Source organism: Scomber scombrus, chromosome 20, assembly GCF_963691925.1.
Source record: "Scomber scombrus chromosome 20, fScoSco1.1, whole genome shotgun sequence".
Classification (NCBI taxonomy): domain Eukaryota; kingdom Metazoa; phylum Chordata; class Actinopteri; order Scombriformes; family Scombridae; genus Scomber; species Scomber scombrus.
In genome coordinates this window covers 19226731-19254430 of record NC_084989.1, presented here as the reverse complement: position 1 = coordinate 19254430, position 27700 = coordinate 19226731, and the positions used below count along the sequence as shown (strand labels likewise).

The 27700-nt window shown below is 39.8% G+C and overlaps 1 protein-coding gene across 1 annotated transcript in view; it reads right to left on the bottom strand.

The window, feature by feature from the left end:
• The window catches only part of gpr158a (G protein-coupled receptor 158a), a 65268-nt gene extending 40130 nt beyond the window's left edge, over positions 1 to 25138 (bottom strand). Inside the window, exons 1-2 of the mRNA XM_062441732.1 lie at positions 24264 to 25138; positions 11516 to 11621 (exon numbers count right to left, since the gene is read on the bottom strand). Coding sequence (XP_062297716.1) covers positions 11516 to 11621; positions 24264 to 25138 — 981 coding nt within the window. The remainder of the gene's footprint in view (positions 1 to 11515; positions 11622 to 24263) is intronic.
• Positions 25139 to 27700: the final 2562 nt, after the last annotated feature.

Sequence of the window (27700 nt, the reverse complement as noted above, 5' to 3'; positions counted from 1 at the left end):
TAATAAATTCAATAATTAAAAGTAAATAACAGATAAAATAGTCAACAAAAGTCTTTGTAACATAATGTAAAGTGGACTGTCTTTGTTTCCATAGTAACAGTTGATGAGGCTCAGAGGTAACATAGCCGGTCCAGCTATCAAAAACTGACAAAAAAAACTAGATTTCTCAGAATCTAAGGTAAAATAATTAAAATGGATGGTCTTAAAATTAACTTATTATATGCTTGAGTTATTAAGGACACTTTAAAGTGTTTGTCTTGAGAAATGTTGATCATTAAAAACCATTGAAATCAACAACAGTTAAGGTCTGTTAGAAATCCAAAGAAGAAGAGGAAATACGTCACCCCTAACGTGCTCTAAAATCTAGATTTTCTTACGGAAAGAACGTCATCAGTTACACAAAATAACACAAATAACATAACAGTTCAAATAACTACAAACTATGTGTTCTCAGCAATAGCAACATCCATAGCAACCACCACAGCAACGATGGAAAACGTTGCTTTCAAGCTATTTTCTGGCGGGAGCTGAAACAATAAGTAACAAACTAAACATCAGATACATCCACTGAACAAAGATAATAAAAGTAAAATGGGCATTTGACACTAGAAATTTTATCATAATGAATTTTAACGCCAAAACTATCTTCAAACGTATTTTCCACTGGGAATAAAAGGAATGCCAGCCATTTTGTTTGTTCTCGCAGACAGAAACTTGACAGTCATGTGATGTGGAAGCAGGCCAACAGAAAAGAATGGGCCAAAAATATGTAGGTGTCTCGCAGTGTTAGAGCCATTATTTTCAACCCAGTCGTTTGACTGGGTTGAAAGGTACAGTCAGTTCACTGGTTTCCTAATGCTTCATGATGGATGGAGCAGCAAGACTTTGACAAGTGTACCAGCATCTCTGTGTGTGTGTATGTGTGTATGAGGGAGAGCTAGAGACAGAAATGGGAGATGGAGAGAAAGGAGAGAGAGTTTTGACGTCAATGTATTTGCTTCAGGCTGGGATTGTGCTGATTTTTTTTTTTTTTTAGCTGTCAGGCAGGTAGTACTAGGCTAAATAAATCGGTGCTGGGTTTGGCTCAGACCAAAATTTCAGTCCTGTGAATTACTCATACTCAGTCACAGAGACACAGCAGAGAGCTGGACGGCGGAGTCTCTGTGCTCAGAGGGACAGCGAGGCAGCCAACCAGGCCTTTAAACGAGGTCAACTAGCAGGAGTTAGCCAGAGCAGAGCTGCCCGGACAGCAGGGCCTTGCTTTGGGTGCTATCCAAGACCAAAGTCTAAACACCAGCTAGATAAACACTCTGGCCTAGAGGGAGCTTAACACTGCCATCAGGCTAGGACTAGTAAATACATACAGCTCCTTAGAGCTCCACACAACAGACACCACGGGGATATTGCTCTCATAATCACATTCACAGCTTATGTAAGTGTCAAAGTAAGCTGGCCGAGCGCATATTTATTCTGTGTGTACATGGGAAAATGCACAGTAATGTTGACTCTTGCAACTTGCAACAAACTGTCCTGCAAATACACACAGCTTACACAGACACTAACGTACAACACATGAGCACATTCAGGCACAAAGAAGGACAATAAGCACTGATAAAAAAAAGGGATTGGGCTTGCACAAAGTTTTCTGACATCCTCGTAGCAGCCTCCAGTAAAGGGCAGGGAAGTCTGTCTCTGTTATCCACTCACCCTTCACTTCCTCTCTCCTCATATAACAGGGAAACAGCAGCAGCTCTTACGCATATTCAATCATTCTATTCTGTAGCTTTCTTACTGTAGGAGTGATTAGTAACTCCAGTAGCCCAATTTTATTTTATTTTATTTATTTAAAAGTTTTCCCATATCAGAGTGGCTGTTGTAGCAGGTATTTACTGAGTCGGTAGCTTACTGTATGTTCATTAGCTCTGGTTTCATTAAAGAGGACATATCATGCACATTTCCAGGCCTACATTTTTATTCTGGGGCTCTACTGGAATATTTTTTGGATGAGTTTGAGTACAAATAAAATCCTCATTATTTATCTTATACTGGTCCGTTATGTTATGATCAGTTCGGCCTTTGTCTAAAACAGACCATTTTAGCTCCTGTCTCTTTACAGCCGCCCTCCCAATGAGTCCACTCACTTCTGGTTGGTTAACTCCACAGTTTGGGAACCCTTTCTCCTTCAAGTGAATTTAACCCTTAACTTCATGTTTTGGAATTTTAACACGTGATGTTATAGAAAATAAATGACAGAAAATCACAAAAAGCCTGTTATGGTCCCCTTATTTGTGATATCAGATGATTTAAAAAAAAGACAAAAATTGCAAGAACAAATGGGCAAAATCAGTTTCCTTTACAGGGTGTCTGGGCACACCCTTAGATCCAGACTACATCAGGAAATAATTAGTATGAACAACATGTCATCTGACCACAATGGACAGACAAAGTGATTACAGCTGTTCCAAATACCCACGCTCAAACACAGAGTAAAAATCATCATGTGATAATCACATATGACAATGACAGCTTACTCTTTCAGACTGTCTCTCCTGGAAGGCATTCGTAGTGTTACTCCTAGTTGTAAACATGAAAAATAAAAGAAAGAGCTGTAAGGAGTTTTTTTTTCTTTTTTAAAGATTGACAGAGAAGTTCAAAACCTGCCTACTGTCTCATCTCTGCACACCTGGCTGTGTCAGATTGTCGGTTTACAGAAAGTTACAGAAACTGTCAGATGCATCCCTGTCTTATTCTGTTGTCAGACAGATGTGGGGCGAGGGAGTTTCAGACTCTCTTAGACCATCTGACAAGCATTTCTTCTGAAACATACTAAGCTACTCATCCTTTAGGGACAGGGTGAGTAGCTCCGACATCTGGAAGAAGCTCAAACTAGAACTGCTGCTCTTTTATGTTGTAAAGACCCAGTTGAGATGTTTTGACCATCTGGTTTTTCTGGATGCCTCCTTGTGGAAGTATCACAGGGCAAGTCCAGCTGGGAGGAGACACTGTGACAGACCCAGTTGAGCTCATAGGACTTGGTTTTACAATCCCGTATTGTAATCAGCAATCATTTCTTGAGTGGGGGTAGAGGGTAAAAGCTTCACTGGGTTCACCCTCTTTCCGTTGTGTCTCGTTCGATGCAGCAACAGAACTTCAAGAGGGTCAGTCGAGTCCAGGTTTCTTCTGTAAATGGTTCAGTCCTGTTTATGTGGACTACAAATCATAACTGAATTCTAAGAGCATCAGTCGAGTCCAGGTTTCTTCTGTCAATGATTCTGCCCTGTTTATGTGGACTGTAAATCATAAACCAGCAGCAGCCCAGAACACACTCGAGGGATTATAAATCCCAATTGATCTGGGAGCTGGAGTTCGTGGCTCGCACCATGAGTGATGGAAAATGGATGAATGGCCTCAAAATATGATTGATTTGTTGGACTTGATATCTGTCAGGTAGAGAGCAATTTTCTATTAAGTAGTTTACTTGTGGAAACACCAAGTTGCAGGATAAGGTTAATGCTAACAGCAGAGTAAAGCCTAAACTTGAGACCATTTCTGTGCATGTAAATAGCTGCTGTACCTCTATCCCTTTTCTCTCTATCGCTCATTCTATTTTGGTCCTTTGTAAGCACAAAACTGTACTGATTTCCCACCCAATCTCATGGGTCCCTAGACAAATGTTACCTCTACATTCTACTCTTTTCCTGTCCTCTCTGGACCAAATGTTTGCTTTCTGCCTTGGTTTACAGTGTACCGCCAAGACTGGGCAGCGTGGATGTGACTGCACCCGGGGGCGAGTGTATTCAAGTCTTCAAAGTGTTTCCATGTAAATTCTGAGTTCCAGCATTATCCACAGAGCCAATTAGCAGGAACAGTGGTTAAGGAAGGGCTGCATTGCCAGGGGCCAGGGGCCAGAGTTAAAACCAGAAGTGTCTTGTGATCTCTCGTCCCACTGTGTTATGGCCAACAGACCTTGATGTTTTCATCGGCAGTACCCCTTAGGACAAAGGACTGCAGGATACGTCGCATCTTACTACTGACCAATATGAGATTTGAATTTTCTATATCAGTGGTTTAAACATACTTTCATCAGACAGCCTTTCCTGATTTTAATTGAGTTTGCATTTTCTTTGAACAGTTTTTTTCTCTTAAATGTTCTCTTGGTTTATCTTGGACTAAATTGGTCTTTTTTTAAATTGAAAGATTGTATGATTTGTTTAGTTTTGCTGCCCTTGTGGGTTTTTGAAAAGTGCTCTATAAATAAAGATTAGAATTATTTTTAATTCACTGGATAAACAAAAATGTCCTAAAAGATGAATAACATTTATGCTTGGATGATATCATCGATCAGATTGAATTATTATATATTTTTGGCATGTTGAATGATGAAATGTTACATTTCCCCACAGAAAATATTTAAGTATTCAAGTATTCTGCCCTAGAGCTTGTTAGTGGGACATGTTATTAATTGTTTACATCCTGGTCCCTCTACTACCTTACTACCATGCTGCGTTGTTCTCCCATTGCAAAAGGATTTGCTAAAATTGAAGGGTGAATCTAAATCTGCTGCACAGCAGTATTCTGTTTCCTTCCTATCAAGCACCCTTATCAACTCTGAAGCATAATCACAGCTTTGGTGAGATCACTGTAGATAATTAGCAATTACCCTATTTATAGGCTCATGAACATACTCTAATAGGCAACATAGCAATGAACGTAGTTAATTAGGATGCTTCAAGCCTTTCTCTCCACCCAAATTGCTGAAACAAGATCAGTAGGTTGAAAGGGGCCGTGGCCTGGTGTGAAACTGCTCTTGACATGGGTCCCTTGTGGGAATCCCTGCCCCACTACGGTGCCGTATTTTCTAACAGCAGGGTGAATTCCCAAGACGTTGAAAAGGCTGCTATTTTTTATCTTACAATACGCGGCTGGGCCTGCAGATGAGGGGTAAGCATTTTTGTTGAATGAGCGTAGAGGGAACTCTTGGACGGGGAAGCTGTCAGAGAGACGTTACCCACCATTGCTCAACTAATGTGTATCACATTTACAAAGAGGAGTTGGGGAGTTTACAGAGCATGCAGCATGTCAAGTGAAAACATCAAGTCACAGCAAAGAATGATATATTTGGATGTGAAATACAATGACGCAATATCTTAGACGTGTGCATGACTATAAGAATTCATGGCTGAATGGTGCATTATGCAAGCTGATTCCTGATATTTATTGTTCAGCATTTATCTGGGAATAAAGTTGCAATCTTCTTTGTGTAAGTAAAGGTATGTAGGCAATATGCAACAAATAATTTTCACAATCCAGAAATCATTCAACCATTCGAGTGTCTATTTTTCTTAAATGGCAGATAATTTAATTCAGTAAAAAACTTGAAAACACCTTTTAATTTAAATGTTTTTGTTTTTTCTGTGGCTCTGGGGTACAATTCTACCTTTGAGAGCTCCTTAAGAAATTTATTAAAGTAAGTGAATTAAATATGAAAATAATAATTTCATGTTTCATTGGCTTTTATGCTGTGCTCAGAGTGCATTTTAACAGTTTACCCAAGCGTTTTATGCACAAGTTGGAAAAAAAAATTGACAATACCTCATATAAAATGGTTGGTAGCACAAAAGACAACTCATTATGGGACAGAATGAAGCCTAAAACCTTTGCATGCAAATGAAGAAACATTTCTGACGAACAACTCAATCTTATTTGTGACACACTGATTAATGAGTTTCAGTTGGCAATCAAGTGTTTTAAAGTGAACCTCATCAATTCAACCTGTCATGGGTCTTTCTCAGGCTGAATGAATGAACCAATCAAAAGAAGGGAACCATTTACTTGAGCACCTAATTCATTTAAAACAAGCGCTGGTGGTTCAGCTAATGCTTACATTACCCTCCTGTGCCAGCATCCTTGAAATGTACGTTCTTCTGCAGCCGCTCCCACGCTTTGTAAATAAAATATTTGTTATCATAGCTGCCAATACAATGCATGGTCTTTGTCGGATCTTTTAAGATATAGACAGCTGCTAGTAAAGATTGCAGGACAAGAGACAATGAGATGTAAATCACAGACACAATGCGTGACATGGATAGCTAGGGTCACCACTGGGGTCAATGCCAATCAGCTGTTTTTCTTTCTTTAATTATTTAATCTAACTATTGTCTCAATCAGTGTAAAAATACCACTGTTAAAGGATGGGGGAGCTGATTTGTTCTCTCTGTTATGGCTGTGTGTACTGTCTCTTTTTGCATTGTTGGGACAAGTATGTTCACATGCAAAAAAAAGTAAAGCTGCTCGGTCACGTTGTGGGAACAAAAACTCAAGAAGTCTGGGCAAAGAAGTTGTCTCGATTATCTGAGGGGGAGATCTCAAACTTACCCAAACCCCATGGGTTTGGGTAAGCCTTCAGGCAATGAATATAAGTCAATAAAATGTTTTCACAAGTGACAAAAACAAGTGTCTGTATTGCATACTTGCCTGTTTGCAAGTACAGGAGACAGGCAGGCAGGAAACCAGAGAGAGACCAATGGATAGAGAAAAGAGATCAGGAGGCTAGAAGCGGTTGTTTAACACTGATGGTGTTATTAATTCAGCAGCACAAGGTACACGACGGAGAAATTAGCGTGTGATTGAGATGATAGCAGGCTGGGCCAGGACAACCTTGTGAACCAAGGTCGAGATGTAACAGGGATTCAACAGACAGAGCTGGAATATCCACTTCAGTTGGAAACAGTAGAAAGAGCAACAAAGAAGGGCAAAAAATAAACCACACATGCTGTTCAGTGTTACGAAACATCAACACCATTGAATGTCCCCTGCCACGCAATGGTTTGACACCATGTGGAAATTTGGGGGTTGTATTTCTGGTATTTTTTTGTGTGGAAAGTGAAGCTTTGCAGCCTTTAGGTTGTTCAAGTTAGTGTTTGAATGTGTAAAATATTAATTATACTTAAACTTGTGTGGACTGAAATAGCTAGAAGAGGAGGAAAATGTATCAATCATAAAAATGGTTGTGAAAGCCATTAGGATTCCTCTTAAGGTGCAGTGGATATCTGTACCAGATTTCATGGCAGTCCATCCAATGATTTTGAACTTTATGGTGGCACTACAGAAAAAAATATCACCAAAATCTGTTGGCTCAATCTTGTGGGTACCATGATTCTTGTTTTTATGGCAATCCTTTTACTAGTTTTTGACTTATTTCAGTCGGGACCAACAAACCAACATTACGATTTTCAGAAAATAGGCACAAAACAGATGTTGCCATGTCTTCAGAGCAGCAGTGGTACACTAAAGATGAGCCCTTCACACAATCTGTTTCTTGATATTTAATCAAAATCCCTGTATTGAATTTTTAGCCTTTAACAGGACAAATTGACACACAATAAATAAATCTAAATTGGTAATATCTAAAGTGCACAATACTTTGCTGTATGTATGGTCAAAGCTCAATTTCTTCATATCACTCTTGGTCTATGAATGTCTAACCAGTGGCCCTCACTCTCAGCAGCGCACAGTCAGGAGCCCTTGACGTGACGGTTGGAGTAATCATTCAGGTTATGTGTCACTGGCTTTCACAGGCTACAGTCCCCGAGGGCCCCACCACTTGTTCTGAGCAATAAGCTAATTGATTGAAACATTCATTATCATCCACAGCCACGTTTTCATATGAAAGGTGCCCCCAGGGCGGCAAAGTCCTAGACTTTTGAAGAACGGTGAAACACACTAATGGAAGTGCAATTAGTGAGAGATGAGAAGTAGAAAAAAAGATGAGGAAACATCAACCTCAAACTGCATGTATACACCTTTTCAGCAGGAAATTAAGTCGAGATTGTCGCTGATAATCTTTGGCCTTCATGCATGGCTGTGTAATGACTCATCCTGCTTCACTGTGATTGGTGTAAGTCAGAACTGCATCCTTAATCAAAGAAAATACAATATTTGCTCTTGGCTTAACATATGCAGTGACGGGTCTGCTATACATTGTCCTTGACAGCAGCGTTGGCGTTGGCCAAAGTAGTCTGGTTGTTTTGTTTTCTGTGGCATGCTTATATTTAATGGAGATATACAGCATACTGCAAAATTGGCAAAAACAGCTGATTAAGTCCAAGAGGTTTCTATATAAAAAACAACTGATTAAGAAAATGTAAACTTGTTTTCAAGTTTCAAGAGTCAGGTGTCATTTTACTTGATTTAAATGCAGTGATTTTTCATATTTCAGGACACAGACACGAGTTTTTGGCGAATTCCAGAAACAAGCTTTTTGTCCTAGAATAAGTAGAATTAATATGGACTTTAAGGGCTTAGTTAAAGAGAAAATAACACAAAAAGATGGGCATTTTGAAGTCTGCCAGCCTGCCATGCTCCAAGATCTGTTTTCCTCCATTAATATCCTAAAAAACACATAGAGTGGGTCGATGCCAGCCACTCCCAGGCTTGTAAGCATTACACACACACACAAATAAACATACATCCTGCTGGGTTTAGGTAGGACTTTTCTAAAGCTCGGGTTAAATGTGCCACAATAGGACAAAGAAATAAAGGTAGGCTTATGTGAAAATGATCAGTGAGAAATGAAGGAAAACTAATAGCAATTTGTTGGATTTTAAAATAGCGTTCTGTGCCTTAAAATAACCATAAGTTTTTGATGCTGTTTGGTTATTGTATTTTTCTTGTCAACAGTCCGAGAGCCTCATTTTGTTTAGCCTTCACTGCTTGCCTGGTGAATCAGTCATCCATAGCATCTGCCTCCATCTGAGTTTGGACTGCCTGCATGCTTGGCTGGGCAAACAGCAGCTTGAGAGGCAGGATGTGCAGGGGGGCCAGAGAGCCGGCTGGCTGCCTGGCTGCCTGGTTGGCTGGCTGGCTGGAACAACTGCATTTTGTCAAATTAAATTGCTGGAATGGTGGCACTTAAAACGTGGCTACAGTAAGAAGCAGACGAACAACAACAGTGGATGTGTGAGGAAAGGGAGTCATAGATGTTGGATAAATCCTGTCACAGATGTGCATGCAAAACAGAATGTGGAGTCTCGAGTAGAAAGTGTAGTGTTGCTGCAAATGTTGTTGTAAAGAGTATCCGAGGGTGATATGCAAATGTAACTACGTCAATGAAACAATTCAGTAAATAAACTGCTCTAAAACCAACGGAACCAACTGCTTTGTTCCCAATTAAACACAGAAAATACCCTTACATAGATCCATAGCAGCCTGAAATGACTGTCTTTTTTTATTTAAACGGCCCCAAAGAACCCATTAAACAACAAACTGCTGCACATGCAGAGGGAATACCTGCATGGGAAAAAAAAAAAAAATACAGCAATAAAACAAAATGAATCCCTGTTTGCAAATACGGGGCATCCCTCCCAATTCTGTTTTTATCACATTACCACACACACACGCACGGCCCCTACAAGACATGATTACACTGCAGCCGTGCTTTCTATTCATAGCTGGAGAGACAATCTGCCTCCCACGTCACCTCTGATTTAACTGGTCATGCACTTTAGGACCATCTAGGTAGATTGTTAGAGGTAATAGATATACAGATGTCATGCTGTAATTCCTGTATGCACAAGACTTGTATATTGTGAGGGGATCTTGTGTAATTTATGGATTGTGACAAAACCTTTGCGATACAAATTCCCTGGAGATAATGAGGTTATTGAAATCACTGCTGCTCGTTAAATTTACCTCCATAGATATATATTTATACCTCTACACCTCTCCCTTATCTATATTGTTTATATAGGAGATATGACGATAATGAGCACACTCCTGTATGATGAAGCTGTCATGCAAGACAAGGCGCATCCTGCAACATGCCATGACCACAACAGCTTTCATCATTCAGCTGTAAGCAACCGCACTCCAGACACACCCCTGCACTGTAAGCACACAGAGATCATTATTTTGCCAACCCAGCTAAAATCTATACCAGTAACAATGTATTTCTCTATCTTTAGCCACTTTAAAAAAACACACACACACACACACACACACACACACACACACACACACACACACACACACTCGTGCAAACACACACACATACTCACACACTATGTCAAATGTCCCTGGCATTGACTGTCCATAGAGAGGTGGAAGTACTCAGACAAAGAGAGTGATTAATTATTCAAACAGGCTCACTGCAATCCATTACATCACATGCATTATGAAGCAGTCTGATCTACAGCACCTCTTCAAAATCTATCACTCTTAACGATGGGACTGAAACAGAAGGTAAGGTAAGGAAGCATGAGGGCGCATTGAACAAGAGACTAGCTGCTAGCTAGACAGCAGCAATGGGCGAATGAGAGATTCACATGAAAGCAGTCAGAAGTAATGAATATGTTGTGATAATATATAAAGTTTTAGTCAATTGTGCTTATAATATGCATATAAGACAGCATTATGAATTGCTCGTTGCTCGTCTAATGGTTGCCGTGGTAAAAAATATTTTGTTAAGGCTTTGTTTATCTCTCCTCTACTGATTCAAAGCTGCTATAATCGGGGGCAGATCATAGCAGCCTGGGGCCCCAAACAGCTATATATTCATTATGATGTTTAGATATGAAACATATAAAATTATATTCTAACTCATAATCATTTTGAGATTTGCCTCATTTCAACATGGAGGATGTCAGTATATATGATGTCCTCATGGTGCTGGGAGTTTTATTATCTTATCCAAGACCTCTGCCCACATGTTTCAAGGCTTTGAGCATATTTTTCATCAGTATGAAAATAGCCACTGCTATTTTCTCCCCAACTCTCCAATCCTACTCTCATCACTCAAAATTTAAGTTAAATGTATTATTTGACCCTGTAAACAGTCCCTGAAGATATGGAAGTTTCTATATCTTTGTTAGTGGAAAATAGAGAAAAAAAAGAAGATAGTTGTCTGGATCAACCATACAATTAAGTGAACCTTGCTCATGTTGGGTCAATGAGGAGTCCACCTAGTTTCACCCACAGCTGCGCATTCAGCTTTCAAAAGACAAACACATCATACTTCATAGCATAACCTTGATAGAGGTAACAACTGAGACGAGGTGCGGGTGTGTTTAACAAAGCGTGTGCAACTGAAACATATTTTTTCATTGCAACCTTGATACACTGAAGGATACATTTATTAGGATAAATATCAAGTGATTCTTTATACTATTACAGTTTATTTTAGTCTTTTTTATGAACCAATCAAATATATGTATGGCATTTGGATGCAATATTACTCAAACTTCACATGACTTATTGACATGTGGGGTGGGGTTGAGATAGATATTTGCACACATTCATATATCTGAAAGCTAGTCTATAGTGTTTAGTTAAATGGTAGCTGGTTGTAAAAGTATCATTAAAGAAGAATCACATCACCATCCATTTATCACCAGTTGTCCCGATTTAGTGCTTTTCCATTTAGTGCCTGGTGGAGATGTGATAGAATGTGTGTACATTACAGTTCAGGTTTACAGGGCAAATCCATCTTCTGTCTAATCTGCGTGTTCGGCACACTCACCTCCATAGTTGTCAGGTTGCAACGATGGGTTCCAGCGAACCAGCCATCAGTGGAGCACTGGTCGATATCAACATCTTGGAGATTTATGTCCACTCGCACCACGCCCCTGCAAGACAGGAGGACACCATTAACCTGGTTGCTGAGGAACTGAAAACATGTTACATGTAAACTGAGGAAAAAATATTACAATATGCATTTCTACACATTATATTTTATAAAAAATACACCCAATAAAGTAATTTTTCAGGTTTAGGTGTTCCTTCTTAAAGACAGAAAAACATAATTTGACATCAATCTTTAAACACCAAATTATAATAAATGGCCAATTCAGAAACAAGTGACCACAAAAGCATACAATCCCCAAATTGCAACTTCAAGCATTACTGATATTATACACAATAATTACTTACAGAACTAGTGGTGCAGTTAAACCCAGGAATGAGTCCAGTTACATCAGCGTACTATATCTAGTTTCATTTGAGTGTCAATAAACTTTGCGCATGTGTGTGTGTGTACATTTTCAAACCTCATGTTTCTATTTCTGTAGAGACACTGGCTTTAGAATATATGTATTAAAGTGTGTCTGTATACAACACACACACAACCCATGTTAAAATGTGCTTTTAAAGAAAAATTAACAAATTCATCCACAGGTTAACATCCTCACTTCCTGCTCAGCTGAAAGTCAGTCTGACACAGAGACAAGAAACTGCTGAAAGATCACTGAACACAACAAAACTAGCTCGGAGAGGCTGCGTTCATTGCTCAATTTCGGCCGGCTGAGCCAGCTAGGAAGTTATAACAGGGCTGCAGAGGATTTACACTTACTTAGCTGCCTAAAGCTCTATGAAGAGAAGGTCAGCCTCTAATTCAGAAGGTCAGACTCTCTGATTCTGCTTCTTTTCAAAGGTGTGGCATATGTCTTTTCTTGCTGACAGCTGCAGCACACAGGACAAACCAACAGCTGACAGGAAAAAACAAGCAATCCCTTTTCCATTATGTTTGTTTAATGCAATAAATATACACTTCGGACATGTGCAACTTTCATCAAGAACCCCTCAACAGTCTTGGAAACCTCGGCCCACGTACAGGCTTTCCCTTCTGGCAAACGTATAAATAGAGCGCAGCCCGAGGCTACTTGTTGTTGGAAAATCTATTCTGACGTTAAACTTTGTGGAAGACAAGCTGTGTGACACTCGAGAGTTACAATAGATGAGCACCATGTGTGTCCTGACACCATAATGTTCATTGATGAAACAATAAATGTGTCTGATCAGTATGATTCAGTATGTACAAATTTCTTAACACAGGGCACACTTACATGCAGATGCATATATCATTAAAATAGGGAGAAAACCCGTAAAAAGTCTACATCCTTAGAAACAAGTTTCAAACTAATGATTTAGTAAATCAGGGTGCACCATTAAATTTAAATGTCTTTGCTAGTAAACACTTCAGTAATGTGTAAATTGGTCGGTAGGAAATCTTTAAACCAACCAACAACGTAAAAAGGAAGTCACTTTAGCCTCTCAAACTTTCACATAACGTCCGAAAATGACAGCTTTAGGAGCCAAAAGATTAAATAAACTTAAATACCCATCCTTGGTGAATGTAGGTCTGACTTTGTTTAATAACATACTTACCTAGACATATGTGTGTTTTAGTATTAAAAGTATTCACACAGTTTACAGTGAAAGGGAAATATCAGATTGTGCAACGCTAACTTTTATTATTTGCTAATTGAATCGAATTGTAGTGGCATAAAGTTCTGTAATTTTAAGTTTTGTGTGGTTTTTTTTTGTAAAATGTAAGATATGTAAACCATATGCCATATTCCCTCTTTTACTCTTCAGTAGAAACGGGTCACGTATTAACAGGCTAACGTTAGTTTAGTTAGTTGCTAACGTTGCTATCATTCAGATAGCTAACGAAAGTGTAAATATTTAGTAATAAAAACGTATATCTATGTAAGAACTGGAAACTATAACTAGGCTAAACTTGAATTTACGAACAACATCCTTAGGCAGTTTGATTGGTATGAAAAGAAAAGAAAACTCCTGACAATGAATATGAAGAATTAGTGCAGTAATCTGTTTAATCACTGAATCACTGGAAATGAAACAATTACTGTCTTTGTCATGACCTTTAAAACCCACTTTGATGTATACACCACTAACCTTTGTTACTTTTAACTAGGGTAAATTTGTTTTTATGTTTCTATTCTCAACAATAGGACATGTATATTACACTTCAGGGTTGATTTTCCCTTTACACTGTGCAAGTTTTAATAGTGATCATTGGCTAATAAAGCTTCAGTTCGAGTGCTATAATTTGTATTATTAATGAATTGTGCCCCCAGTGCCACTTTGTTAAAAAACCCTTGGAGGTCTCAGCAAGTAATTAATGGAGACCAATATTTTATCTGGCATACGTTCTTAAATTGAACAGCCCTTTTCACACCTTGTTTTATGCTTTTCTTGCAGTTTTGATTGATTCAAAGGTTTTCACACAGGATAGCCTACTATATTTATTATTGATTTATTTTAAATTAACTCCAGTATAATCAGTAACTGCTGATCAAGTCAACACAGCCGCACTAAAGTGTCTTAAAACGTCTATTTTCTCTCTATTTAGTAGCAAATTACCTTTTTGGTTTTGTTTCATATTACTTTTGTTTCATATTACCATATTTCTAGGAAATTACAGACCCATAAAATAAAGTGTTAAGTAATTACATCAATTAAATATTTGTTATGTGTTGGAACTATGACAATTAGGCAATTAATCAATATGTCATTGAGTTAATCAGCAACTATTTTGATAATCAATCAGTTGTTTTACATTAGCTTGGGCTGTGATAGACATTTTCAGTGTTTATTGATATTTTATTTTCCAAAATGATTAATCAATTAATAAAAACAAAAATCAAAAGATTAATAAATAATGAAAATAATCATAAGTTCCAGCTCTACCTTTAGTTTGAAAGTGTCAAGGACAGGCTCATGATAAGTGATGCGTTTCACAGGCATGAATTATTCAAACTATGTAAATGGAGCATGTAAATGTTATATGGGATTAAATGCAAGCTATGAGAAACCTGGCAACTAAGATACAGTGTGCTGATATTAGCTGGGACAGTGAAGCATGTAAACACCTTGTCCCATCTACTGCTGGGTTTTGTGAACAAGGAAAGTGTTGTTTCCATAGTAACACCTTAGTCAAACCATCTCTTGTGGTAACTAAGCTAAACAACACATAAAACAGAAAGCGGCAGAGGATGCTGTCAGCGTTGCTTTTGGGAAGAAGGAGGGAAAAAAAGAAGAACAGACACCGCTCATGCCTTCTATAATTAAAAGAAGGGGATGACATGAAACACTGAAAACTGTGACTGTGACAAACTGTGAAACTGCGAGAAGCGGCGGGTACCAAAGGATAGTTCAAACTCAGTACTGATCTATAATAGGCCTTTCTAACTGCATTCGGCAGACAGTTTTTACACGTCATAGCGGGAAGAGCAGGTGTGATTAATAACATTAATCACTGCTAATTGGCATGGCTGAAATAGAATGGAGCCACGATTAGTGTTATTAGTTACACCTGTGCATTTCCTGCAATTACCTGTCAACATTTCAACAATGAAAAAGGTTTTATCTGGCACAGTCTCATAGTTTTTATAAATTCAACACGGTAAAATGCTTGTCTTATATTGGCTGTCAGTGTTACCATTTAGGGAGGTCTAATATAGATCCAATACAGTGTTGGTTGGAGTGAGGGTTAATATATAGTGAGAATAGACCATCATATTAACTAAATATGGGTTTAATCCCCTTTAGACGATAATGATGTCGCCAATTGCTTGATTTTCAGGTACTTTCATATTATGAAGAACAAAAAGTTGGATACATGTGAACTTTCAGAAACATCTGAGGTTCCTAATCTTAATTATGACTATTTGCAAGTCAGAATCTTGTAATAACAGTCCCTCTGAGATGACATTAAACCATAACAATATCGAAATCTGCATTATGGGAAATTTAAGACACATCATTTTTGGAGCTTGGCCCACACTAGGGACTGAAAATCAGGATCTCTCAGCCTTTGCTTTTATGATTTTGATATTTAAAAAAAAATCTGTCTTGCAAATCCCCCTCTTGACTACTAAATAGTGTGAATCCACAGTTTTGCTATACAAAATCATGAAGAGTAAGTCTGGAGAAGTTGAGGGTCTCCACCCAACCCCTCCCCTTTTCCATCGCCCTGGTGACACACCACGCTGCCTGCTTAGCACCTCACAGCCGCTTAGCTCCAAGGAGTGTGCAGTGCAGCAGGCTCGCCATCGGGGTGCCAATCGAGAGGGATTGCAAGTGTGAACTGCAAAGTGTGTGTGATTGGGCTAGAGTCCCAGGAGGTTCCGGGGGTCTGCAGGTTCGGATGGAGGGAGAGGCTGATGGAGGTCCAGAGAAAGTCTTGAAGTGTGTGTGGTTGAATGAAGCAGTAGTTCCAGTAGTTTAAGTGTAATTGTGAATGTAAATGCACACACTACAGCAGTGAGTGCTTACTTCTAGACATGTCAAAAATCTCTTTTTTCTCGAAAATGGTAAAAAATATTGATGTTTAAAACATGGCAGAAAATGTAATTGACACCACTGAGAGGCCAATATTCTCTATGTCCGTCTTACTCAATTTTCTCAGGCATATGGACTGACACCCACACACATCTACAAATACTGCTGGAGTGGCATGTTCTCCAGGTGCATAGGAGGTGGTTTACTATACTCGGCTCCCAGTGGACGCCGGGTGAGTGCAACACTCTTTGCCTGCACTTCTGTTATTAATAACTGCTGCTCCGGATTTGCCTTGGGGCAAACTGACCTTGCTGTATTCGACGGCACTGCTGGTTGTTTCGCTAAGAAATTACCTCTGTTCAATTCACCATTATGTAATAAGGGGAAGAAACACACAAATACAACAGTCCACTGATGCACACAGAATATGAGCGTTTCTTTATGATGTGGGATTCATCAAAATGTCCGTTTCAATGTCCGCTCAAATTGAGAGCCTATACAAAGAAAAAATCCACAGTCATCTCCTTTTCTTAATGAGCTTCGAGCTCTCCAGGCAATCTTTAGCGTCCTGACCAAAATGGACATATGGCGTACAAAATAGCTTGTGGAAAAAAAGAAGAAAAAAAAGCATGCAGGGTTTGACACAGAGTTGTCGACTGAATATGAGTACAGCACAAAGACCGGGGTCCTAATTTAAAAGTGGAGGAGCATGAGCAGAGGCATCATGGTGGCCATCCAGGCCCTCAGGCATAAAGACAGGATTATCACAGAGAGCAGGAGATAGTGGCGCCCCAGGAAACAGAGCACTCTCTCCTTTCATCCCCCATTCTTTATGGGTCTAAAGGCCAGGCCAGCAAAGAGAGGAGCATCCCACCAGCAGGGGTTCTGGTTTCCCTGACAGACCAGTCAGATTTGTGCTAATGTTAGCCCCAGCATTATGAAGTTGACTGTATATATCTTGGTAATTGCTTATAGGCTACAAAAGGATATTCATCAAAACATGCTCACGATGAAGGCCTTCACATGCCCTCTTTGTTACAAGTCAGTCTTTGATGTATTCATGAATGAATACTGAATGTCAGGCCAATACGCTTTGTGCTGTATGTCTCTATTCAGGACCAGAAAATGGTCTCTGAGATTGATTAGCCCATTTAGCCTCTCTGTGGGGCAAAGAGAGGCTGTGGTAAAGTCTGAATTTCAACTAATCGTGATACTGAAGAGACATCTAAAAATTCTGAGGAGACTCATGCAGTTTTTTGTCATAGTTAATTTAATTAAATCCATTGCTCTGGCAAAGTGTTATGGTAAAACAGTGCAGTACAGTGAGTAGATTAAACCTAATAAGAATCTAAACTAATCAAATCAATTAATAGCTATTATGAGATATCTCATACGAGGTTAAGTAATTACATGAAGCTGATATACCAGTGTCATTTATGAGACAAGAATCCCTTGAAATGCCATAAATTACTCCTTAATATACCCCAGAAAAATGTAATTGAAAATTAATGTATTTTACGTTAAGGCGTGGTTTTCATGGTTTTTGCAACAATTTTTTTTTACCCCTCTAAAAAGATGTAATAATAATCATTAATTTAACCCTTAAATATACCCTTAAACATCCATTAATAAAGGCCTTAATTTCATCATTATTCAATGGAATTTTAAGGTAAAATTAAAAAGAATTAAAGATTTGGTCTCATGCTGATGTATTGTGTGAAACCAAGCAGGTTTACCTGCTGTGTAAGGTAACAATAGCTGTGTCCAAATTTCATACTTTCTAATCTTTGCCCCTGTATGTTGATTTTTAATAACATTACACCTTCCACGAAGTCCAAAGTTGTCTTTACATATTCCTCATTTGCCGCTAGCTAGCCACTGAAATCTGGGTTGGATTACCTTCACTGTGAAGACAGAGGTTTGCAAAGTCACCTAAGAATCCTCATTAGTTGAAGCCTGACAAGATAGATTCTCACATGATCGTAATGTTGTGATCTCGCTCTTAAAATTGGACCTTGACATCTTCAGCTATGACTCTGAAGATAAATCAGTAATACTGTAAAGGAGAAGTGAACATGGAAGACTGGCAAAAGCTTAAACATTCCCCTTTAGCATATCCATGTAGCCAGAAGACCTGCATGCTTAGATGAACCCATATGCACATTTCTCCTGCCTCAGTCTTGACAAGAACACATTACTTTCCTTTTTAGAAAGGCACAGTTTGTGCATTATGTCGTGAAACGATCACAATGCAAGAACGGTGCAACCCCCTCCCAACCCCCAACCCCCAACCCCCCAAGAAAAATGTCTCTTATGTGATGGAAATGCATTAAGCTGACAGGAGGAGCAGAAGTTAATGTGAGTCTAGCCGCTGGGCAGGATGCTGCTTGTCAACCAGCGTTTCAATGGAACCTATATCAGCACGTGTATAGATTGACCTCATATGGGGCTTGAGTAGCTGCTTGTTTGGGCTATTTTGGGATTTTTTTTTCTTGTGTATTTGCTACATACAAAAAACATATACTCAGTACCACGTGCTTTGTTTCTGAATGTGTAGCTGACAGAGAATTTGTACATGTTAACGTATAACACATGTTAGTGTTGATAGTTTTTGCATTACCAGGAGAGAAAGTGACTGTATTAGACAGAACTCAGTAGTGCAGAACTAACGTTTGGGGGAACCATTAAAGTTAGTTGAGAGCTAACCAGAAGTTAGCTGGCTCAGTATGCATCATCCAGCCAACGCGGGTATGACACCACCGATTGATAAACGGTGGTATATTTGTAAAATACAGAGATTTATCTGGCAGTGATTGGCTTAAGCAGCATCATGATGGGAGAGACGAAAGGATTGGATGAAAGAATGTTAAAATCTTTATGTTAAATCAATAATAATAAAAAACACACAAACAGTGTCTAAAAAAGTGGTTTAATTGTGCCTTAAATGCACCTGTTTTTTCCAAGCCTCAGTATTATGATATATGTGAATTATATTACACTAATTTGTGGGCACATAGTATCTGAACCATACAATATCAACATCCTCTTATTGGACATTATTACTGGGCAATTATGCTTTCTGTAGAGAGGTGGTAAACAAGACAAATATGGTGGCAAGAGAAGCAGCCATGCAGTCAGAGGAAGAGCATGTTTGTCAGCAGTATTAAGCTGAGCTTCTGCAAGTGAGGATGTCAGTAGGTAAGAGTTGAGCTGGTTAACATGTGAGGGGAATTTATTTAAATATACTACATTTTTTGCATGTATCATTAATTAACTGTCATGTAGCAGTGTTTGGACAAACCTCAGGCACGGTTTTGTTTTAAATACATACATTTTAATATCTCTTTGACGGTGTCGCAAAAGTAGTGATTTAGGCACCTGCCCCTCTGACATCGCCTGCACATCCCTGGCAATTTGGGTCATTTTATTGAGTTCTGTCAGTGGTCATCAAAAAAGACACAACGCCCCTGGTGAAACGGCTGTCACCGAAAGCGAACAAAGACTTCCCCCTTTTTTTTAATAAATTTTTATTTTATTTTAGAGAGAGCTGGCACTTGCTGTCATAGCTGGACTCTTGACACTCACTGTCATTAAAAGTCGTCTTCTGGAGATCCAATGCCAAGCCGGACGATGGTTCAATATATTTGTGCTGCTGACAAAAGCAACCTGACAGTTTTGATAGCTGGAGTCAGTCCATTGATTGATAGTTTGATTGAAGCTGGTGACAGTGCACATGAAAGGGAAAAAAATAGTTCTTGTATAATTCTGGTTGAAAATTAATGCATGACTTTTAAACATTTCCACTTTTACCATCCTATGATGTCCTAAACATTGATAACTTTTACAATTCATGCAAAAAGCGGTGTCCAACTTTATCTTGATACTGTGTTTGCTCCCTTATTCAATAGCAGAATTAGTAGTTTTTTCCCTGGGTTTCAAAATTGTCCTTTGTCGCTGATAGTTTTAGGCTAAAACAGGACGGAACTGTAATGATCCATGTGTGGAAATCTGATAAGCAAGATACACTGAATGAAAAAAAGGACAACATGACATCTGTGTTATACAGAGTCACAGCATCTTGTCCACTTCCCTTAAGCCCCCTTTATACATTTAATATGAGGCATCTACTATAATAAGCATTATGGAAGGAATTAGTAAGTAATACTTTTTACATTACATTTACACATTATCCCTTATTTTGAGTAACATTTTAGTCCACTTTCAATTTTTTTCAAGTTTTCCTTAAATCCTTTCCTATAATTCTTCATACCTTTCAAACCCATCACTGCCTTCAGTTTTCCACTCTGAAGCCTCCTCTTTAATACCACAGCTCTATTTCTCTCACACCAGATTACTAAAGGATAAACCTACAGTAACAATATTACAGATTTATAATCCTTTGAAGGGCAACTGAATTACACCAGTATACTGAAATACTATCAAAATCACCCAGATTATTCCCTTCATTAGCAGTGTTATTAGGAAAATATCTCTTTACAGCACACTAGCAAGCCTGGGTGGTTGGATTTTCTTCCCATTACGCTGACATTTACTTGCTGAAGGTATCGTATTGACAGGCCACCTTACTGAGCAGTGGAGTCCCAGTGACGTCAGTAGTGAGAGAAGGAGCACCTTAGGGATCTTTCACCCCTGCATGCTTCATGTTGTAGAAAACCGACAAGGTAAGACTCATTTCAGGTGCACTTATACTTTCAGTGTCCTTAAGAGATCTTCTTGCTCTGAGATCAGCATTCTTTCTGTTATGCTTGGCCACAAATATCCACTAATTTTCCTGATGGATGCTTTTTTCCCTCCCCCCCTCCTCTCTTTCATCTCAGTTTAGCATCAAACATTATCGCGTTTAGCCCCGGGAATTGTGGGGTTTCCATCCTATTTGTTTCTGGATGGTGTCCATCTAAGCAGATGCTGCTGCTGGCTCCTCTATGGAGCTCGAGGCCTCCTGATCTGCAAGACAGCTAGGCGTCCCAGAGCACTCAGGCTGTCCAGGCTCGAGCTGCTTGTACAGCAAAATGGAAAGCAAAGCCAAGCGTAAATGTAGAGGATCCTGCCACCTAATTAGAACCTGGTTCACCTTCAGAGAAATGTGCTGAAAAAACATCTTAACCATTTGATCGTACTATTTTAAAGTTTCAATTAGTTTGCCTTATTATACTGCCACTGCTGCCTGAGCTTCAGCCTCACAGCAATTAACGTCTGTGTTGTGAAAGGTGAGTTTGTGTGTGTTCACTGAGCACATCCACTTCCTGCATCCCATTCCTGCTAATTCCCAGTTTGTGTGTTTGTTCAAACTGTTTTTGTTATCATTTATGTGTCTTAAGGTCGAGTGATCTGCCAATTATGACGATACCCGATCTTCTTGAAGAATGTCTGAACCTCCAACAATGGCATGCACGCACTCATACACACACACACACACACACACACACACACACGCTGCACGCTTGAAAACAGCCAGTCCTCTTTGTGTGGTCTAAGTGCCTCTAGTGCAGCTGAAGAGACAGACGGCAAGAGACGAGATTTCTTACACCTTCACAGAAACAACAGGTCGATCTATCAAGAACGCATGTCCACACACTCCTGCTCTAACAAGTCACATTAGTTGTTTAGCACCTGCGTGTCCAAAAAACAAAAAAGGAGAAAAAGGGCTCAAATTTCCATACACCAGATACATAACAAACTCAAAACAAGTCACCTTTCCTCTTGTGGCATCATCACGCCGAACAGGAAGTGACTGAAGCTTTAAAAGGCTGGAATCAAGATGGCCCATACAGGGTTGTTGTTCTACATCTTTCATTATTAATTCATTGTTGTATTGATTGTGTATTCATCTGGAGGGGAAACGGAGGAGAGCTGATGTCTGAGGCAGCTATATTAGCCAGCATTTCCCCTCCTCTCCTGTTTCTTATCTGACAGGGTGCTGATGCACGGGGAGGATGCTTGATGAGCCGCCTGCTACTACACTGAAAGATGGCTGTCAAGAAACAAACTAAGAGAGGGATGGCGCATGGCGAAAAAGAAATGCCAATTATGTTGTACGTGGCCTGAAATTAGGATCATATTGACAATTAGTTTTAATATAGATCATCTGCAATTTTTTGCTCAATTAAATACATTGAAAAAGTGCCAGAAAGTTGTATAAAATTCCGAAGGTGGTGTATTCAAATGACTTTTTTTATCCAATCATCAGTACAAGAGACAAAGACATTCGGTTTATTTTCTTGTTAATAGACTAATCATTTCAGCTCTATTTGAAATAGTCCAATATTAACCCTATTAGGATACTCAGAAGAAGACTTTAAGTAAGCAATTTGATCTCCAAAGTCAAGTATACACATAAGTAAGGCAACGACTACCTCAATTTTTTCGAGGTTTTGCAAATCATAGGTAATTGAAACTGCATGGCGATCTACTACTACTATTTTTTTGTTAAAATCTAGCTAGACTGGCACTGTCTAAAAGGTAACAAAATCTGCCCTCCAGCAGCTCTAAAGCTCACTGATTAACATGTTGCATCTTTTGTGTTAAACAAATGAGCCAGACTTGCTGTTTCCAGTCTTTGTGCTATGCCGAGCTAAGCTGCTGACGGAGGCTTCATATTTACTATACAGATAAGTGAGTGATATTGACCTTCTCTTCCAACTCTCAGCAAGAAAGCTGATCTGAAAAGTACATTTCCCCAAATACTGAACTATTCCACTCAATATTGGTCTTAAAGGTGCAGCGCCATCATGTCCTCATATTGCCTCGAGAGCTCCACTAGCAATCCATAAGATCTATAAGCAGACCTTAATGTATTATTTACTGTACTTGGAGTGATGACAAAATGTGATACTGTCCTTATTTTGACTTGTGCAACATTCAACTTTTCTGTTTAAGAAAAAGGAAATCATGAATGGATGCTGCTCTCCTACTGTAGCACAGCAGAATGTTCCTTTCAGTGCTACTGAGCAGGCCATTCTCAAGAGACATGAAACCATACAAAACACCAACGCGTGTCACACCTTCGATCTTATGGAAGAGGCCACACACAAAACTGCTCCTTCGGCAATGATGGCAAAGCTTCTCTAAGACAATTCTTTTGGAGAGAAAGAAAAACTCATTTTTGTTCAAAAATAAGCTGTAAACTTGAATTCTGGTGTAAAACAGCTTTGAGTATTTATCAGTTGAGTGTGCAGGCTAATTTACAATCAGATTGCTTCAGTGAGAAAGTGAATGTGTGAAGCTGCTCTGAGAGGCTTTAGGTCTGGGATAATACCAGGTAGCTGATAGCCTATTACAGTATAATCACTGCAGGTTTTGACTCATTTGCAATCTGTGCCTGCCTGTGAGCGACTCGAGTGTATCAATTAATGATTCATTGAACGCAGTACACACACAACTAGCGATCCAGATTAAATATTCATTGAGAAGATGTTGGTCAGGATCCTATGGAGCCTTAACACTTGACTACCCCAATGCATATCAGAACCGCTGACATAGACATGGCATATTACACCAGTAGCCAGCAGCAGGGGTGGCTTTAGGACATGGATTGTACATAACATCCAAACATCAGACATATTTCAGCTTTTCTGCATCTACTGATGCTGCCTGCTGCACTTTTCCCCCCCAAATTGCCTCTCTCTCATCTCAGGGAGGTTCTGACTCATCTCAGATTTAGCAGCCTCCTCCTTGAAGAAGGGAAAATAAAGGGCAGTAGTAGTAAGGCATGCAGCTGAGCGAGTTTGAAAAATGAATTAGGCCTGTAGCCAGAGGTTTCCACCACTGCTACATCCACTAACATCAAGGGTTATTTTTAGCATCCCGCCGCCTTGTCAGACTGGAGGAGAAAAGAAAAAAAAACCCTCGTATAACAAGAGGAGGCCATTGGGAAGCTGTGTTATGTTTTGGGAGGAAAAAGATTACACAATCACCTTACTGTGCCCTATTCAGGTTTATATATGAGGATTGGGGATGTAGGGATGGTCAAATGCACCTGAAATCACCTTTAAGTTGACAATCTTTTCTAGATTTACAACATAAGTAAGGTCAAGTAAGTACAATATATGTAAGGTCATCACAGGTCAAGCTTTATGAACAGTCTTGATGGCAAAAGGGCAAACCTGATGATATGCTGAGCTTGTTTTTATGTGTGTTTTAACCTTAACCATCAGTGTGCCTACCTGAATTCTGGGGCCAAGTTGGGCTTCAGGCCATAGAAAGCAGCAGAAAGAGTCAAAAGCCAGCGGGGAAGAAAATTCCCATTTTCACACTCCAGGTATGGTGCAGACCATCTGACATGCGTCTTGTCCGGGATAAAACTTTCTCCTCTTTTCAGAGAATTGTCAACTGATGTCAAATCTTGGCTCAGCACCCTCTTATGGAAATTGGGTTTCTTCCTGTCTTTGACATCGTGGTACCACTCGGAGTCTGCTGTGCGGTTGTTCAGATGGTGGTGGGCCATGCTGGAGAGGTCTTGGAGGACTATCTCTCCACCGGCCCTGGTGGCTTGGAGAAGCACCGAGGGCCCCTCCACGGACGAATCCGCTATGAAAGTGACAATAGCCCGGTGAATCTTGGCGTCTCCTTCCAGTATACTCCTGACGAGGGCATGGTACCACTCAATGTCTCGCCGGAGAGTCTGCTCCCTGGACCTGTTGGCTTGCAGGATCATGTTGAGGAAGTTTGTGGCGTGCAGCACCGTATCCAACACGCTGTTCATGGAGTAATGCGGGGTGGCGTGTGACCTTCCCCGCAGAGAGGTGAGCTCGTACCTCCGTGAGCAGTTGGCGTGCTTTAAGGTGGCCGAGTCCCCAGTGTGCAGAAACGCCGTGACCACCCTGGGGAGATACTCCTCTATTTTCTGCGGCAGCTTCACCGTCTCCCCGGGAGGATGAGACGCACGGAGATGCGCCAGCTGCCGACGGTGAGTCTGAGCGCCGTAAATCGCCCCCTGTGCTCTGATATCTTTCCCATGCGCTGACCAGTCCGCGTATTCATGGTTTGATCCGATCACAAATCCCACTTGCAGCAGCAACGACAGCCGGAAAACAGCCATCTCCCTCCAGCAAAGCGTCCACAGATGTTTAAGGGGGATTGCTGCTCGGAATTACAGTGTCGTCGGGCGGTCGTGCTGTGAAGAAAATCTACCAAATTGCTCCGCTAAACCATCGCTTCACCACTTGTAGGATATTCTCGCAAGCTCCACGCCTCTGTTCTTGAAATAAAAAAAGCAGAGGAGGAGAGAGGGGGGAAGAAACGTAAGGAACCCCCTCGCTGTTTTCGCCAAATCCCTTATTCTTCTTTACAGATGCTTCATACAGCTTGTTGATGTTGAGTATCCGCTTGCAGCTGTTTCCCCCCACCTCTCTCTCTCTCTCTCTCTCTCTCTCTCTCTCTCTCTCTCTCTCTCTCTCTCTCTCTCTCTCTCTCTCTCTCTCTCTCTCTCTCTCTCTCTCTCTCCCTCACTAGACTGTCTTGGCTTTGCTGCGGACGTTCTCCTCCTGCGTGTAGGCTACATAGACTGAATCAAAGCGAGGAGGAAGGGAGGGGTGAAGGGGTAGGTTATTATATTTATATATTTTTTTTTTATAGGAGACACCGAGTCAGGGAGCTTTCTCACTTGGATGACAAACGCACTCCGCCCTCTTCCGACCACAACAAGCATTAAGTAGGCCTATAAAAGCCACGAAGAGACACATCAGGAGCTGTGCACTCTCAGAGCCTGTCTTCTTCATCATCTCATAGGGCTCCAGAAGCGCCATTGATCCGCATATGGCCGCTTCTTCTGTCAATCACTGCACAGTGTTTGGTGGAGCTGTGAAGGAGCTGTCCGGTGCTGAAACAGATCAAGCGTAAGCTTCGGCTGATTTGATCGAAATCGAGAACTTCATTTGGATTAAATTGATCGAGGTTTCCTGTCACTTTGGTAATCAAGAGTCGTTGTTTTTTTCTGGTGATCAGTGTCACAGAAAACCTTAATTACAACCACCTTTATTCAAAGTTGCAAAACAATAAACACTGGGATGACAGAGAGAAGAGGAACATTGTATCCCAGTCTATTCCTACATGAAGATCGACAGTACAGTATCATCATCCTGAATAGTTTTTTCATGTATTATATATTCATTTGTTATATTTTTGTTGTGCTCGTTGTGATTATTGGCTTCAGCATGATTTCTCTTATATTTTCAATACTTTCATGCACACTTTCTACAAATTATAATCCTAAATGCAATAAGTTCTCCACAATTATATACTGTAGATAAACTTCTTGTCAACTGTATCTTGGGCTGTTTAGGGGCCATATTTGACTGTCTCTATGATGATATGGACAGGAATGTGGCCAATAGTGAATGGTTACTAATGTCCATATACTTTTTGACAGTTTACAAGAAGAGTGGAGGCTAGAAGTATATTAATGCCCATGCTTTTTGAATGATGTTCAACAACCACATATGTGTAATGTTCAGGTGTCCACAGACGTTGGGCCTTAAAGTGTACACTGTAAAACATCATACAGCAGAATGAAGCAACCTCTATGTGACTTTAATATCCTACATGTAAAGACAAGTCATTGTTGTTTCTTTTCATTATCACGCAAACCATGATAAAAGTTAGCATAAAATTAAGTCCTGTGCACTTATAATTATAATAATTTTTGATGTAACTGATCAAATTGTTGAGTCAACTTAAGTTTATTGAAAATGATCTCTAGTTAAGTTAACTTGACTGATTGAGTTTTCCATTCTCACAACTCATGAGGCAACTTAGTTCACATTTTTATGGCCGTAGGGGATTGTTGCTAAGTGAGTGAGTGTCTTTTCTGTCCAACAGAAACAGCTCAGCGGCAAACCAAACATTGCCTTTCATCTTTACACATGTTTTCATATACCTACTACTGGGCTTGTTGGCACTTTGGGAATTCAGTCATGTCTTCCCTTCAACCTAGATATGTTACTAATCAATAAACTAATTTATTGTTGAGGCAAGCTGTGGCTGCTCCGTGTGTTAGCCGAGCAAATTACACAGAAAGAGGATCTGATCTCTTTCGCTAACTCTGTACTTCATCACCAATCCATCAGTCTCTCTCTCTTTCTTATTAGATCAAGTTCTTAGGTTGTTCTTCCTTTTTCTCTCCTGCGTGTAGGGGCATGTCACGTCACGCTGTGTGGCCTAGAGGCATCCTGTCCTGGAAAGAGGATGAAGTGAAGACAAGCGTGACGGAGGGTGACAGAACTGGGAGCTAGTCTGCAACGCTTGGCCATCAGGGTTGGTAAAACCTGAAGACCTGCTAAGTTTCTTGACCAACCTACACTGTAAAAAAAAAAAAATGTAATTTTGCAGGGAAATGGTCTGTATTATTTTACAGATGAGTATGTTACAGAATATAATACTTTTGAATGGTAATTCATTGTATTTGTACAGATTCAAATGTAATTTTACATCAAATGTGAGGTAATATTTTACATAATTCCTGGACTTCACAAGATTTAACAAATATTTCTCAATAAATTATTCTATTTAAACTTCCAACACAACATTCAACTTCAATACTTGACACTATAATACTGTACTCTGATGTTACTGTGAAATCAATACAGTGTAGATGTTACTGTGG